General features: G+C 47.1%; 1 protein-coding gene across 1 annotated transcript in view; it reads left to right on the top strand.

Moving 5' to 3' along the window:
- Window positions 1–15,964, top strand: part of ITPR1 (inositol 1,4,5-trisphosphate receptor type 1) — a 411,705-nt gene that overhangs the window by 191,671 nt on the left and 204,070 nt on the right. Inside the window, exons 11-17 of the mRNA XM_075552323.1 lie at window positions 419–514; window positions 2,046–2,090; window positions 5,777–5,931; window positions 11,316–11,415; window positions 12,344–12,504; window positions 12,988–13,129; window positions 14,871–15,029. Of these exons, the coding sequence (XP_075408438.1) occupies window positions 419–514; window positions 2,046–2,090; window positions 5,777–5,931; window positions 11,316–11,415; window positions 12,344–12,504; window positions 12,988–13,129; window positions 14,871–15,029 (858 nt within the window). The remainder of the gene's footprint in view (window positions 1–418; window positions 515–2,045; window positions 2,091–5,776; window positions 5,932–11,315; window positions 11,416–12,343; window positions 12,505–12,987; window positions 13,130–14,870; window positions 15,030–15,964) is intronic.

The raw sequence follows: 15,964 nt of genomic DNA on the forward strand, positions 1-15,964 counted from the left end.
GAAAAAATAAAGTGAGGCAGGCAAGACTGTGTGTCACCTACTTTGGACAGGTTATTGGGAGAGACCTGTACCTGAAGAAGGTCCTTGTATGTGGTCGGGTTGAGGGTCAGCAAGAGAGAGGAAAGCCCACAACGACATGGACTGACAGCAGGTGGTTGTGAGAACGGTGCAAGCTGGGCTTTGCCTTATTCTGTGGCACATGTGTAGAGTCACTGTGAGTCTGTGTTGGCTCTTTTCCAGCCAAGTTTTTTGGGAGATGTTGAATTTCTTTTTTCATCTAGTGGATGTTATGCCTGAACGATGACTTCTGAGCTACATCTTTGACGCCTTGTCTCGTGTGTGTGTGTGTGTGTGTGTGTGTAGGCGGGAGGGGGGGAGAGGAGGTTCTCTGACTTTTATGTGTTCCTGCCTCTTGCAGGTTGTTCAACATGACCCTTGTCGGGGTGGAGCAGGGTACTGGAACAGCCTCTTCCGATTTAAGCACCTGGCTACCGGACATTACTTAGCAGCAGAGGTAAGTAGCAGACCACTCCTTTCCCTGCCCAGGCTGATGCACTCACTTCCCCTTCCTCCTGTACCTGTAGCAGTTAGAAAGGTGGAAACTCACTCGTTTTCCTCCTCTCACTTACTGTTTTCTTCTGCCTCATTTCCCTGCTTACTCTGGGTGGGGGTGGGGGTCCCTGGGGGGTGCATATGATGAACATACTCTGTTGCTAACCGAAAGGTTGGAGGGTCAAGGGCACCCGCAGGCACTTTGGAAGAAAGGCCTAGTGACTGACTTTGGAAAAATCAGCCATGGAAGGCCTACAGAGCACAGATCTAATCTGACAACCAGTCAGGTGCCATGGGCCAGTCAACTTGAGCAACTGAGGCAGGCACATAGAAAAAGAAGAAAACCTGGCGTACCTGTTCCGTTCCTGGCCACATTCTGATAGAGAAATGGGGAGAGTAAGCTAGAAAGTCACACTTATCTGCTCTTTGAAGTGATCTTTTTGTAGCTGCGTTCCCCATATCTTAACCACCGAGCCCCACTTCTAACAGGAGTGATCAAGCTGTGGCCCTCGGAGGACCACAGTATATAACAAACACCTAGGCAAACAGTGCATGGATGATTAAATAATTCCACGGGAAAGTCTCGTTTCTGACAGCATTAGCAGACCAGACAGTGGCTTATCTTTTTCTGGTAGGAAGGTCAAAAGCAAAGAAAGTCACTTTACCATGAACGACTCTGAGGGGTGTGCCAGGTAAGGAAGCATTCGTGTTGAAGGGCAGAAGGCATCCCCTTTTACGACAGCACAGCGCCTTCCTACCATGCCACAGATGCTGCGATTCCCTCCGGTGTGCGGGAGGATGTGCAGTGCATATTCATGTTGGGTTCTAGCCATACACCCAGAGACACTTCCTGAGGTCGCCAGAGACTTCTCGGAGTGCTTCAAGGTGGTGAGTGGGTGGTGACAGGACAGCTTTTTGCAACCGACCCAAGGAAGGCTGGGTTTAAATATGTCAAACTCCCTGGGGTGCCTGTTGCTGTGCAAACTGACAATTTTGGAAGCATTTAAGCACAGAAGATCGAGAATTGTAAGTTGAAATTTAAAATGGAGTCAGTGGCCGGGAATTATGAACGCAGAAAACCAGCTGAGAGATGCTGGTCACATGGCTTGCGAAGTTCGTGGTGTTGCTTATCTGCTAGGTACTGAGGCAGAAGTGGTTCTTGCTGACAGCCTAACACGTTGCTTTTCACCAAAATTAAACAGGTATATCAACAACTGGGTGCTGCTCTTCTATTTACCTCCGGCTTTTCACTGCTGCTCTGCTAGTCAATTCAGTGTGCGCCTTCGTCTATACTTGAGAGCCGTCTGCTGGTCACTGGTGGATTGTGCCCTGTGCGTTGTGCTCCTGTGTTGTTGTGGCATGCTGGTTTTGTGAAGGGACACGTTCTTAGCTGTTCACAGACGTGTGCAGGCCGTCGAGTGTTCTGTAAGTGGGGCCGAATTCCTGGAGAAAGCAACAGCTGTTTTAATTTCCTAATGGTTCTTTTTCATCAGGTAGACCCTGACTTTGAGGAAGAATGCCTGGAGTATCAGCCCTCAGTAAGTATGGGAACGAGCCTTCTTGTCTTCCCGTGGTAGAGTGAGGTCAAGGGTCTGCAGCCCTTTGAAGAAACTGCCCCTGGAACCATTGTGTGCCAGGGGGGAGGCCTCGTGCAGCGCTGGGAGAACGGCTGACTCTGTGTTGCCCTGGAAAGCAGGCACATCTCCATGCCCCGAGCAGGGCAAGGGACTGTTGGTCCTGACATGCCTTCTGTGCTTAGTCGAGGTGCCTCCACACCGATGTTGGAGACCTCCCTTTGAGGTCTCCGAGGCTGGAGACAGTGCTGAGCCTGTGGCAGAGGTTGACCTTTTGCATACGGGAGCCCCATTATTATGGACCTCAGTGACGGTTCACTTAGGTTTTTCACGGAGACAGAGTGGGGGAGCATGTTGCTTCAGCTGTGGACTGCTGGTTCCACACCCTGTTGCCTCACCATCTCACCTGCCTTACTACAAAGTCAAGTAGGGCTTCATGTAAACTGGGGCTCAAGATGGAGCTTTCTGTGGAGATTCTCGGTCATTTGGGCCCTTGGGTTCAGTTGGCTACAATGAAGGCTGGAGAGGGAATGTGTAAACTGACTTTCTGTGACGTGCTTGCTTCTGTGTTGGGATTGCAAAGTAAAACAAAGCACTGCTGAGCTGCTGCTCTGGTTGAGTGGGTGTGTCCGGTGGTCATCTCTTATGGGTCCCAGACTTACTTGGCTGGACATTCCCTTGTCAGTAAAACACACACACACACACACACACACACACACACACACACACCCCTTTGTGTTATAGCCCATAATGCAGGATAAAGTATAGACACCTGCATCTGCAGTCCCTTGGATTGTTCCAGCGCCACCGCCCCCCGCCCAGGGGAGGTGGCTCTCACTCTGAAACACATTGAAAGTTGATGGAATCTTGATTAAGAAAAATTGGAGTGGAAAACCCCAGCTTTGAGAGCACAGTAAGAAGTTTAGGTGGAGGTAACAGAAAAGAGATTGCCCTTGGAATGTGTTATTGTTTCTGCAATGGGAGTTAGCCTTCTAGATGTCCTGGGGTCTGGAGAAGCTCAGAAGAGTCTCTCTCAGTCTTGCTAAGGAGAGTCCTCTTGTCCTGCTCCCTGATGGAATTCCTGGGCTCACAACTTGCTCTTCTGCCTTATAACTCTCCCTCTGGACTCCATCGGAAAAGCTCCCCTTCCAGTGCTCACATGGCTTGGAAAACATGGCCCAGTGCAGCCCTCTGCCATCGTGTTGTCTTTGTAAACTATCCATGCAGAGTGCTCCTGGCATTGGGGCTTTTACTGGGCCGCTCGGGCTGGCAGGGGCATTACTCATGGTTTTGAACGGACAGCCTTTCTGTGACCCAAGCCCATTGGTTGTCCCGTGCTGCCGTCAGGGGTGGCAAGGTGAAGCCTCACTTGTGTGGTTACTTTGAAGAAGAGCTGCGGCTTCCCCCAGGAAGAGCTGCTGTTCATGGGAACGTGGACTCTTGGGGTGCGGTAGGGTGGGGGCTCCTCTCCTGGGCTGTTTAATGACAGTTCTGAACCACAGATCTCTCTGAGGAAGAAAGACAGGGCTTTCTGCTCCCACACAAAGTTATGGTCTGTGAGACTCATAGGAGCAGTCCTAGGGCCACTGAGCCGGTGTCGACTCACCAGCAGTGTTTTGGTGGAGGTTGTTGGGGTGGCTGGGAAAGGGAAGTCTCCTTCCCCTGCTCAAGGACCATGTGTTTCCCTGAACCTTGGCCCCCACCCCCATTTGGCCTTTGTGCAGGCCCTTCAGCCACTTGACTGAGGCCCATCAAAGGCAACTCCAGGCCCCTCTGGCTTGGCAGCCTTCTGTGCATGTGCCTTTCGTCCACTAGGTGGCAGATGCAGACTGCGCACTGAGAGCAGGGGGTCACTGGCCTGTGGGCTTCAGGCTGCAATGCTGGGTTCTTTCTAGGAGGTCCCCCTCCTGCTGCCTTGGCGTCAGCGCTGACTCACAGTGATCCCCTGGGGGTGTCCGAGACTGTAACTGGATTCAGGAGTAGAAAATCCAGCCTTTCTCCCGTGGAGTTGCTGCCAGCCAGCCGAGAGCATCATAGCCCAACACATAACCATGACTCCACCTTGCATTTCTGAAGTATAGCTTGCTCCCACAGCCCAGCTCTGTGTCTGAACCCATAACCAGGTCAGGGTTTATTCCGATAACTTTGCCAGGTCACCATGATTAGGAGAGAGCATATCCTCTTCAAAGCATTGTTCTCCCTCACTGAGATTGTCCAGGTGTAATGGCGGTCTCCAGTCAGCTGCAGATAGGTGGCGTTAGGTCCTGTAATTTGTGTTATCTTCTGGGAAGGATCTGTGACCTCCTCACCTAGTAATGATCAATGTAGATTAAACACGCTACCAACCCTAAGCTAACTTAAGGTTTAATTAGAGCTGCAAGATAACGGACAGTCATGGTGTGGGATGTGTGGCAAGTGTACTATTGCCAAGGGAAGGTAGACGTCCACCCTGAATCTTCCCAAAGGTGCCTCGGCTGAAGAACCTGGCAATCTACTTCTGAAACATCACTGCCAACCCTCAGCAGCACTGTTTGACTCCCACGGATCACAATTGTGCAGGTTATTATTGGAGGAGAGAGGTGGAGCAGGGACGGAGGCAGAAAGGTCTCGGGACCTTTCTGTTTGGTTTTCGTGAAACAAATGGAAGTGTGAACTGATGACGCAGATCATTTCTTGCCTGTACGCGTAGATAACCGGCCCATGGAATTAGGTTCTTGCGTGTCCTCTCCTTTGCTCCCTGCTCTGATTTCTTTATCTAGCTTTGTTCATCTTCCTAGGGAAGTCTTCTCCATGTCCTTGGGAAGGAGACCGTGCGTCCGACTGAGGAAAGCGACCTAGTGACAGAGAAAATGTGGCCTCCCAGGAAATTCAAGGGCTTGTTAGTCACGGCGTAATCCCATGTAGAGTCACTGGGTGGAGGCCACAGGACCAGACGCTCCCCTCAGCATTCCATTCCCTCCTTTGGCAGCTGGTGTTGGAGGCCTTTGGGAAACACTTCCCTGGAATGTGTGTTTACAGTTTCCTCATTGCTCTCCAGTCTTCCCTGCCAGAGGTGCACTGTGTCTTAGCTAAGTCCCTACTGTCCTGGAGAGGGGCCCCCCACAGATGTCATCAGAGGCCCTCCGTGACTAATTACGGACCTGTTTTTGTTTTTCAGGGCTAATCAGACTTCTCAAATATTTCTCTTGGTCACTCCGGGATTGCTGATGACGAATGCTCAGCGTTGGGTTGTTTAATGTTTCTGTTTTCTCCTGGCTGGAGCCGTGGGCTTTTGTCTGAGAGCAATGATCCCGGTGGGCTAGCGCAGCTGCCCATCACTAAATCCACATGCTAGGTCCCAGAGTGCTTCTCCTCTCCCCAAGCGCCTGCAGAGAGACACAGTGATGCTAGTCATGATCACCTGTGGTACTCGGTCCACAGAACTGATCGAGGCGGCCCCAGATGGCCCGGGCGTCTGTATTATAACGCAGGGAAGCAGAGCGTAGACATTCTTGGCATAGGTGACCCCTGCCATCTTTTCTGACTGCTCTAAGACTGCCTGCTATGGACATCCACTCTGGTGTCTCCTCTGTCCCTGTGGACTGTGCAGTGACTTCGCCGAGGGAGAGTTGGGCACACATGGGACCTGACAGGCGACTTTTCCTCCCCAGGTGGACCCTGATCAGGATGCATCTCGAAGTCGGCTGAGGAACGCCCAAGAGAAGATGGTGTACTCCCTGGTGTCCGTGCCCGAAGGGAACGACATCTCCTCTATCTTTGAGCTTGACCCTACCACCCTGCGTGGAGGTGATAGTCTTGTCCCAAGGTATGATTTTCAAGTGGCTTCCCCCAAGAGCCAGGGCTGGTGTGTGTGGCCCGGCCCGGCTGCTAGGCATCGACATCATTATTAGAAGTCTGAGTGGCACAAAGGGTGGAGAAGCGCTCAACTTGTAGCCCAAACACTCAATTGGCCGTTCAACCGCCTCAGAAGTCTAGCCTGGCAATCTGTTCCAGAAAGACCATAGCATTGGGAACTCACTAGCGTTCCCAGGAGTCAGAATTCCCAGGAATAAATCAGCAGTGACGCTGCTCTGTAAGGGATTTGCTAACCAATGCAGACTCCTGTCCAAATGATTGGTGTCTGGTGTTTGTAGAAACTGTCTTTGCAAGTGCTCAGTGCTCGAACCGGAAGTGCTGCATGGAAATAAACAGGCAACAGCAGCTCGGGTAGCTCAGTCCTTCTAGCTTCCTTTACTCCCTTCTTTCCCAAACCTAACAGAAGCCCGAGTTACTTCGGTAACCACTGACAAGCAGGGATAGTCAGCCACTAGCCTATTCAATTGCATAGACAATTGACAAGAAATCCGAGAAAATGACATTTCTGACATTCACTTTGCGCATAGTACACTTACTAAAATGATTGAAGGGTTAGTCGAGCGTTCCTCACTTACTTTATTAAATTTAACTCTCAACTGTATTGTCTCGGAATGTTTTCTTGGGAAATAACTTGGATGTCAAGGGAACAAAAGCCTATTTTTCACAACAGACCCAACAATTCTCACGTTTGTTGAATGCAGACTAAAGCACGAAGTCCTTCCCCTGTAGTATGTAATATAGTCTGCATACACGCACCAGCCCTGTGCGATCCATCCTATGATCGGTGCAGTTTTATAGATAAAGACCCAGGGGATCAGAGCACTGAGGGAATTCATCACAAGTCAGTGGACCAATCGGCAGAGGCCAACACCCTTCTGTTAAATAGTAGACCTATTGGGGAATTCTCCTAATTTGTCAGCGCAGCTCGGTGAGTGACAGTCTCTCTGGCTGGTTTGTGGCTTTGACGTATGGCCCCTTCCCAGCGCGTTTCATTTCGTTTTCACTGTTGAAGCTCTCGAGCAATGCACTCTACTCTGAAACTCATCACTGCAGCTTGGGTGCTGTGAGAGCAGACGACCTCCTATGTCATACTGGTCCACCAGAAGGTACTTTGTGGCATTTATTGGGCAAAGATGAATGGGAGCTGGCTGTGTGCCCCAGCTGACTGGGACCCCCCTCATATGGTAGGAAGAGGAAACATAGCCTTCTAGGTGACCTGGTGAAACCTGCTTCTATAACTCGTCCTTTCATTGCTGCTCCTTGATTGGCAACCCTTCTTTGTGGGAAACAGCCCACAGGTGAATAGACTGAGTCCTCAAGTAGGAAATGTGTGTGTTCACCCTGGAAGCAGTCTGTCTGGTCTGGTCTACCAGACACTGATGAACTGCATTTTTTAACCAGTCTTCCTTTCCACCCACCTTAGAGCCAGAAGCACAAGTGGTTTGGTTCATTGTTTCTGTGGAATGATAAACATTCATAGGCATAGTATATTCATGCCCATGCATCATATAGTAGTTTTGCAATTTGCTAGTTTGAAGATCAGAAAGCCTAGGGATAGACTGGTGAGCATCCAAGGAATGTCGTCACTGAAGGGATGTTTGTGATGGTCACTAGTTCCAAGAATTCTTCCAAGTCCATATGAGATGAGTAATGCAAAAATATGGGGTCTACTATATAAGACAGAAAAATTGCAGTATATGTGGATTAGCATGTTAAATGAATCTTGAGCGAATATCAATTCCTGGAGCTCTTTCATGATCCTGCCATTGTGACTTTGCAGTCGTTGTAGTTAGGTGCTGTTGAGTTGGTTCTGACTCATAACACCCATGTAGAACAGCACGAAACACTACCGCTTCCTGTGCCATCCTCCCAATCGTTCTTCTGCGCGAGTCACTGATGTCAGTCCATCTTCTCCTGGCCTTCCTCTCTTTCACTTCCCCTCCACTTTACCAAGCACGAAGTCCTTCAGGGGCTGGTCTCTCATGACACCATGTCTAAAATATACCAGCCCTGATGGCGTGATGCTTACTCACTGGGCTGCTCACGGAAAGCGCTGCAGTTTGAAATCACCAGCTGCTCTGTGGGTAAAAGATGAGGCTTTTTATTCCCCGTAAAGAGCTACCGTCTCAAAAATTCACAGGGCCAGTTCTACCCTGTCCTTATAAGATCACGCCGAGTTGGAATCGATTTGGTGACTTTTCACTTAAGGACTGGGAATTGGATGCATTGATAAAATGTCTTCATGGCTTAACTGAAATTTGGTATAGAATGCTGTAAAATGCGATCTACACATTAAACAATCAAACTCCAAGCCTTAGTTACATTTCATATATAAGGGAAAAAATCTGATTACTCAGAAGGGAAAGAGTGAATCTCTGTTAAACATTGAGGTAGTTTATTGTGCCAACCTGACTGATAAACACGGGTTAATTGCAGGGTGGAGGGATAAATGGCTCGGTGAGCCTCGCCTTTCTAGTTCTCGGGGCTCTTGCTTTCTGATAGTCAGACCAGGGTGCTTTAGCTTCAGCTGGCAAGGCTCACTTCCTGCAAGACGTCCCTGATGAGAAGCCACATGGATTTACCCTGATGCAGCCCTGGGTGCTGGAGCAGCCGTGTGGAGACCTCGGCCAGCGCTGAGATGATTTCCCTCTCACTGACTTGGCTTTCCTCCTGCAGTCAGCATCATTTCGTCTCTTTTGTGAGATGGAGGAGGACTTTGTGGATTGGTGTCAGACAGATGGGCTAATGTTGGACTTGTGGGCTTGGGCAACACTGGGTTGGGATTTTTTTTGATGTGTACCTTTATATAAAACTCTCTTATACTTGAGTTTCTGTGGGTTTATTTCTCTAAAGTACCCAGACTAACACAAGTATCTCGCTCATGTTGCTTAATTTCTATTTTTGCTACTCAGAGTAAATCTCATGGGCTTACTCGCTCTTGTCCTGCCTTGGACTGTCCAGTCCATTAGAGGCACGGAGGACTGAAGGAGAGGGGTGTGTGTTTTACTTGCCTGCTCCCCACCTCTCCCATGTACATGGTGGGCCACTGTGTTTAAGTCCTCCTAACAAAAATGACTTTTGTCCTCTCCCCTCTGCCCCAGTCCAAGTAGGCTTTTAGTGTTCTAATTCAAGTTGTTCCTGTAACGAAGGCCTTTTGTGAAACTCTTTAATCCAGTGGCTCTCAACCTTCTTACTGCCACCAACCTTGAATACAGTTCCTCATGTTGTGGTGACCCCCCCGCACCATAAAATTATTTTTGCTGCTTCATAACTGTAATTTTGCTACTGTTATGAATCAGGCAACCTCTGTGAAAGGGTTATTTGATGCCCCCCAGGGTGTCGCAACCCACATGTTGAGAACCGCTGCCTTAATCTTTTCCTCTGAACGTTGTAGTTTTTACCTGACCATCGCTCAACTTAGTGCTTTTTTATGTGCATCTCTCATTACCTGCCTGTCGTGCAACTGTCGCATCTCATTCATACGATGGTAAAGCAAACAAAGGAGATCAAACCCATTGCTTGGAGTCAGTTCTGATTCCGGTGCCCCTGCAGAGACAGAGTAAAAGTGCCCCGAAGGACTCCACTGCAGCACATCTGGGCAGAAGCAGATAGCTGCCGCTTTCTCCCATGATGCACCTGGTGGGTGTGAACTACCAGCCGTCTTTTGGGTTAACGGGGGAGCATTTATCCACTGCTCGCACCTTCACGGTGCCTCATGGGAAGGCATATTGCTTTAAATTGAAGAAGTATGTTATTACTTCTGCTGGTTTTTAAAAGAAATACAAAATTAGCAAACATTGTAAGAAGATGCATGCCGACTGTAAAAAGAACAACGAAAATATTCTTTAAAACCCCATCAAGAACAAAGAAGTAAGTAAAAAAATAATAAAATTTGATAATCTAAAGATAACCACCGCTAACATTTTGGTTTATATAATTATGGAGAGGTTTATCATAAATAGAATCAGACTTGGAATCAATTCGATGTCATGAGTTTAGTATATTGAAGGCTATTTTTAATCTGCTTTCCCCCTCCCTAAATAATATATTTCCAAATGAATATATATAGATTGTCATAACTTTTAAATAACTGTAATATTCTAATGTATTCCCTATAATTTAGTCCTTTCTTGGAACATTAGGTTATTTACATTTCTCTTTATTATAGCTAATGTTTGAATATCTTTGTGCTTTGCCTAGTTGGGCTGTCACCATTCAGGGAAGCATGGAAACGTAGCATTTGCCAGCTAGAAGGACAGAGAACATTATTTATGCTGAACAAGGTGTCTGTCAGACAGGCTCCTTCCAGAGTTTCACTTGTTTGTACTGTCACCCACAGCATACAGATGGACTCACTTCCTAAGCGCTTGTTGACACTGGGTTTTTTAATCAATTTACATGACACTGAAACAATGTATTGATTTTTTTACTGAGAAGACTGCATGTATGCTTCTATGTTCATTAGTAATTTATTCTTCTTCGTTAAAGGATAGGTTGGTGTCCTTTCCTATTCTGATGCTTCTGTTTTACTAATTGATTTTGTGAGAGCTTCATATGTGTGGACTCCACTAACCTTTTATTATTCTTTTCCTGGTTAGTATTCTTTCAACTTCTGTGCGCTAGGTTGTTAATCCGTTGTGATTTGTGCTAAAGCTTTAAACTGTGCAAAAGGCTTTACTCTCTGTTTATCTTTAAATTTAGAGATTTTGTATTTTGTCATGTGCTTCAAAAGGCTTTCTCTAACACCAGATAATTAAAATAGTTACCCATATTGTCTTCTAGAAGTTTCATTTGTTACTGATTTACATGAAGTTTGAAATGAGCTCTCATGATGAGTACTATGTGGCCAACGAGTACTGCTTGCTGCTCCATTTCGTACTGAGATATTCGTTCACATTTCGCACTGAGATATTCATTCATTCTGTATTTAGAAACATCAAAAAGCAAAACTGAACTCACAGCCATTGAGTCGATTCTGACTCTGTTTCCAAAACTGTAATTTTATGGGAGTGCACCTTTCTCCCAAGGAGTAGCTGGTGGTTTCGAACTGCTGACCTGGTTAGTAGCCCAACATGTAGCCCATTATGCCACCAGGTCTCCTCATTCAGAAGTACCGCATATCCGTAACACTGGAGTCACCGAATGACTTTCTATGATCAGTGTTCCAGAATGTGACTTGGGACAAAACCATCTGCTCCTTAACGTATACTGTGGAGTAGGTGTGGCAGAAAACCACTGGGGTATATTTGTTTTGCTAGGATATTTTCCAGGCTGGGGGAGCTAGAGAAACCTGTAAATATCCCTGCCTGAAGCTTGTTTCCCCTCACCCTTCAGGAACTCCTATGTCCGTCTCAGGCACCTTTGTACCAATACTTGGGTTCACAGCACTAACATCCCCATTGACAAGGAGGAAGAAAAACCCGTGATGCTGAAAGTAAGTGAGCACCCTGGCCGCCTCCCTGGGCTCTCATGCTCACCAGAGCACCACCACTCCCCCCCACCCCTGCAGAGCAGATGGGGAGTGTGGGGTTGTATAGCTTCAGCAAGCATGCTTCAGTGAAAGCCAAGCATGGGAATGATGGAAGAACTCACTCCTGAGGGCCTGTGGGAAGTGATCCCAGGCCTTTTGAAATGAACAGCTATTGTGTCACATAGCTTCTGCTCTGCATTTCTTGTCTGTCTCAAGGATGGTTTTGGTTCAGGGAATGTTTCACATGTGCTTTGAGGTACACCAAATATTTCATTGGATTTTCCCAATATGTACTCTCTCTTATTTTTCTATTTAAAAATGTACATTCTTGAACATTCACTCAGCCTTTTTATCTCTCCCTAAAACCTACCTCTCCTTCAGTACCTATTCCAGGTTCATAGAAAACAAACACACATACTGGATTTTGGTTTTTAAAGACTGAAGAATGCATTTATATAAATTTCTGCCTGTAGGTGGGGAGAGGGCATTGGAATTTTTCCCCTTCTACTTAAACATTTTTTAATAGATTGAAATATGGAAGAATGATATTGCGTCTATTCTCATGGCCTCCACTTAGTCAATAGTAGCCATTCTGCTTTTCCTGAAGATGTACAGAATTTCAGTGACAGGAGGCTTGCATGCTCCTTGTAGCACATTGAAACTGCCCGGAAGCAGACGAGCTGTGAAGGGTTGGAGCGCCCCCTCTGCTGCTTCTGTTCCCCGCAGTACCACTCTCCAGACCCAATCACGGCCTGGGGTGCATCCCCTCAGAACTGTTCTCGGTCTGCGTAATTTTACCTGCTTGATGACACTGACCGCCTTTGGGTCGCCCATTGTCCTATGATTGCTCACTAAGGTCTGAACCTCCCACCAAGACCACTGTGCATTTCAGATCGGCACCTCTCCTGTGAAGGAGGACAAGGAGGCGTTTGCCATCGTTCCAGTCTCACCTGCAGAGGTCCGGGACCTGGATTTTGCGAACGATGCCAGCAAGGTGCTGGGTTCCATAGCTGGGAAGCTGGAGAAGGGCACGATCACCCAGAATGAAAGACGGTGAGGGCCTGCTGACCCAGACGCGGCCACCCTCACCACTCTGACCCTCAGCGCCCCTTGCAGAAACAGCCAGCTCAGCACAGCTCTATGTGAGAGTAGTGGCCCTTAGCGTTTATGGGGGGGGGAGGCCTTCAGTTTGTGGTCTGCAGGGAATACCCTTGCATTCATACTGTGAAAGTTCTTGAAGTGCAAGTATTCAGTTCGTTCTTTCTGTCTCTCTCTTCCTCTGGTACTACTTTACAGGGTCAAGGTTATTAGCTCTTTTTTTTTTTCTCACAAAGCTAATCCTTTTATGGGTAATAATGTGTTTGTATTTCCGTGTGCGTGTTTTTGGTACTTGGCCTTGGTCAATTTTGAGGAAGATGGAAAGAATGAATCTACCCCTGTTTAGCTGGCCCATCAAGCTTAAAGGCTTCAAATGGAAATTTTCACCCTGCTGGGCAATGGGCACTTCTCCTCTCTAACAGCTGTTTCCCACTCAAGGTCTGTAACCAAGCTGCTGGAGGACTTGGTCTACTTTGTCACCGGTGGAACCAACTCTGGTCAAGACGTGCTGGAAGTGGTCTTCTCCAAGCCCAACAGAGAGCGGCAAAAGCTGATGAGAGAGCAGAATATTCTCAAGCAGGTTGGTGAGCTATAACAACTCAAGTGCTGGCTTTATATGAGTCCATAGACCCCACTTACATGAAGAGAATGAGCGATTCCCATTGGCAGGCGTGTCCAAAGGATCCCTGGTGCACCTATTGTCTGCTCCACAGGAGTTTACCTGTCAGGAACTCCAAGAAGATGTCAATTGAAAACATTCTTTTTCAAAACTGTCTCATTAAATGTGCTTTTTAATGGTAGTTCCTAGGTCTGGGAGGTTTGGGGCATGAGATAAACTAAAAAGGCCTGAGAACCTCTGTGGGTTCTTAAGACCCCAGATGGTGTGTGGGCTGTGCACGGGCTGCTTCAGTCACCAGCGTGAAGACTCCAGCTATTCTGCTGAAGAAAAACAAAATGAGTGACACATAAAGAATGACAGAACTCCTCGCAGGGCCAGCCCTGCTCTGTCTACACGGCCACGATAAGCCAGAACTGACTTGATGGCAGTGACTGGGGCTTTGTTTATATGGGGTTTTATTACCAAGAACAACAAAACCTATTGCCATCTAACTGATCCCAACTCTTAACTACCTATATAGCAGTGGTTCTCAGCCTTTCTAATGTCATGTTGTAGTGACCCCCCCCCAACTATAAAATCATTTTTGTTGCTACTTTAAAACTGTAATTTTGCTACTGTTGTGAATCGTGCAGCCCCTATGAAAGGGTCGTTTGATCCCCCAAAGGGGTCATGACCCACAGGTTGAGAACCACTGCTGTATAGTGTTCTTGAAGGCTATCAATCTTTGTAGGAACAGGCAAACTCATCTTTCTCCTACAGAGTGGCTGGTAGGTTTGAACATCTACCTTGTGGTTCCAGCAGTCCAAAGCTTACCTGACAGTGCCACCAGGCCTTCATAGGTTTCTGTCAGTACCCCTAAAATCACCCCAAAACCATCCTATAAAGGAGTCGAGTTTTACAGAAAATGCGTAGATGGTAGAACTTGGTTGAAATGTAAATAAATGTGTAAAGATAAAGTAGAGGAAGGCAAATAATAAATTCAGGGTAGTTTAAACGCATAGAAATCCATGCCACATAGTTCTACAAATTTGTTGGTGACTGCACCCAAGGTCGAAAAGGAAAAAAAATAGTTATGAACTCTCTATAAGAACTTGGGGACTGAAAAGCCTCCTGATTTATGCTAGGTAAAATGTATGAACACCTCGTTAATCACGTTTCAACAGTGATTTCTATCTAACAATAATTTATGCATAGCTACTCCATGAACTGACTCCCATATTGGACTTCTGCGTTATTGGCCAAGTTCATTTCCACAATAGCCATTCCTTAAAGAGCCAAAATAACGTGATCCGATGACTGGAGCCTTCTCTGAGCACTTGTGTTAAGCCCTCCACTGACTCTCAGCTTGCATCCTTACCTATGTGCGTGCTGTGTGATTGTCTCCATGTTCCTGTTGACCATGATCTCTGCAGCCAGGGAGTGAAGGAGCTGTGTGATTTGAGCCTGGACTCTGCTATTCCCTTCATCACTGCTCTGGACACTGGTCTGGCCATGGTCCAAGGACCAGCTGGGTCCCAGTACGCTGAATCCAATGAGCGATCAAATGCAGTCTCTGGTGATTGAATGCAGTTTCAGGTTATTGGCAAGTTAGGACTTTCAAGGTCATGCCCTCTTGTCATGCCGGGAGAGGTTGGACAGACAGGGAGAAAGCCTTTAAGACACTGGGTAATAGTGCCTCTCTTTCTCTCTTTTCCACCAACAGATCTTCAAGTTACTGCAGGCTCCATTCACAGACTGTGGGGATGGCCCCATGCTCCGGCTGGAAGAGCTTGGGGACCAGCGACATGCCCCTTTCCGACACATCTGCCGTCTGTGTTACAGGGTCCTGAGACACTCTCAGCAAGACTACAGGAAGAACCAGGTGGGGATCAAGGATGAACTGGTGGTGATTGTGGTTCATGTACCTTCTTCGTGAAATTTCCATGCCCCACATAGATTCAACTAAGGGACGTGGTTCAGTCTTGGGTTTGTTCTCAGAAAGGAAACACACATTGCTTTCACCATTGGTAGGACCTGTACAATCGAGTCCCGAAGAAGGACACTCACAAATTCCTCATCTGCAGCCACCTTCCCGTGAGCTTTCTTTAAAGTTATTATTGCTCCTGTGAAAAATGCACCCCACTGCCCTGCTCAAGACGGTCTCGTGCAGGTCATGACACCACGTGCATTAATCACGTTCTTTCATGTGTGCATTTTCAAGGAATGTCACTGTAGCCAATTGGGGTCCCGTTTACTAAGTACTGCATTGATTGGTGAGTGATGTGAATTACAGTTTCCACAACGTGTCAGCATCTCATTCATTCCAGATGGGTTGTTTCCAGTAATCTGGTCTCCCTTCATCTTTGCTTTAGAATAACTGTTGAAAAATTTGGCCTCATGCAGATAGTTTTTCAGTTACACAGCTCTCGCTGGTAGTGTTGTTTATTTTATGAGCCAATCTGTTACTTAGCTAAAAGATATAGAGCATCTTTCTGTGGTCATCTTGAGCATTATCTAATCTCAATTAGTCCAGGAAGCCTGGATTTTTAGAGAATTTTGATTTTGATGCCCTGCTCAGAACACTTGTTAGCAGGTCTCAGGCACCAGCTAGCTCTTCTGACTTTGAGGAGACCTCACCCAGTGGTTCAAGTAGAATACTAGTCCTGAAACCTCGTTTCTTCTCTCAGTCTTTGGTCTGCTTTCTCTTTTGCTCCAGACAAGAAAACTGATAGTGTATCTTCTTCATTATGCCCTCTCTTTTTGTGGTTGCTAATACATTTATTAACAAGTGTTTCTAAACCTCTGTCTACATTATTA

Source organism: Tenrec ecaudatus, chromosome 6 (genome assembly GCF_050624435.1).
Source record: "Tenrec ecaudatus isolate mTenEca1 chromosome 6, mTenEca1.hap1, whole genome shotgun sequence".
NCBI lineage: Eukaryota > Metazoa > Chordata > Mammalia > Afrosoricida > Tenrecidae > Tenrec > Tenrec ecaudatus.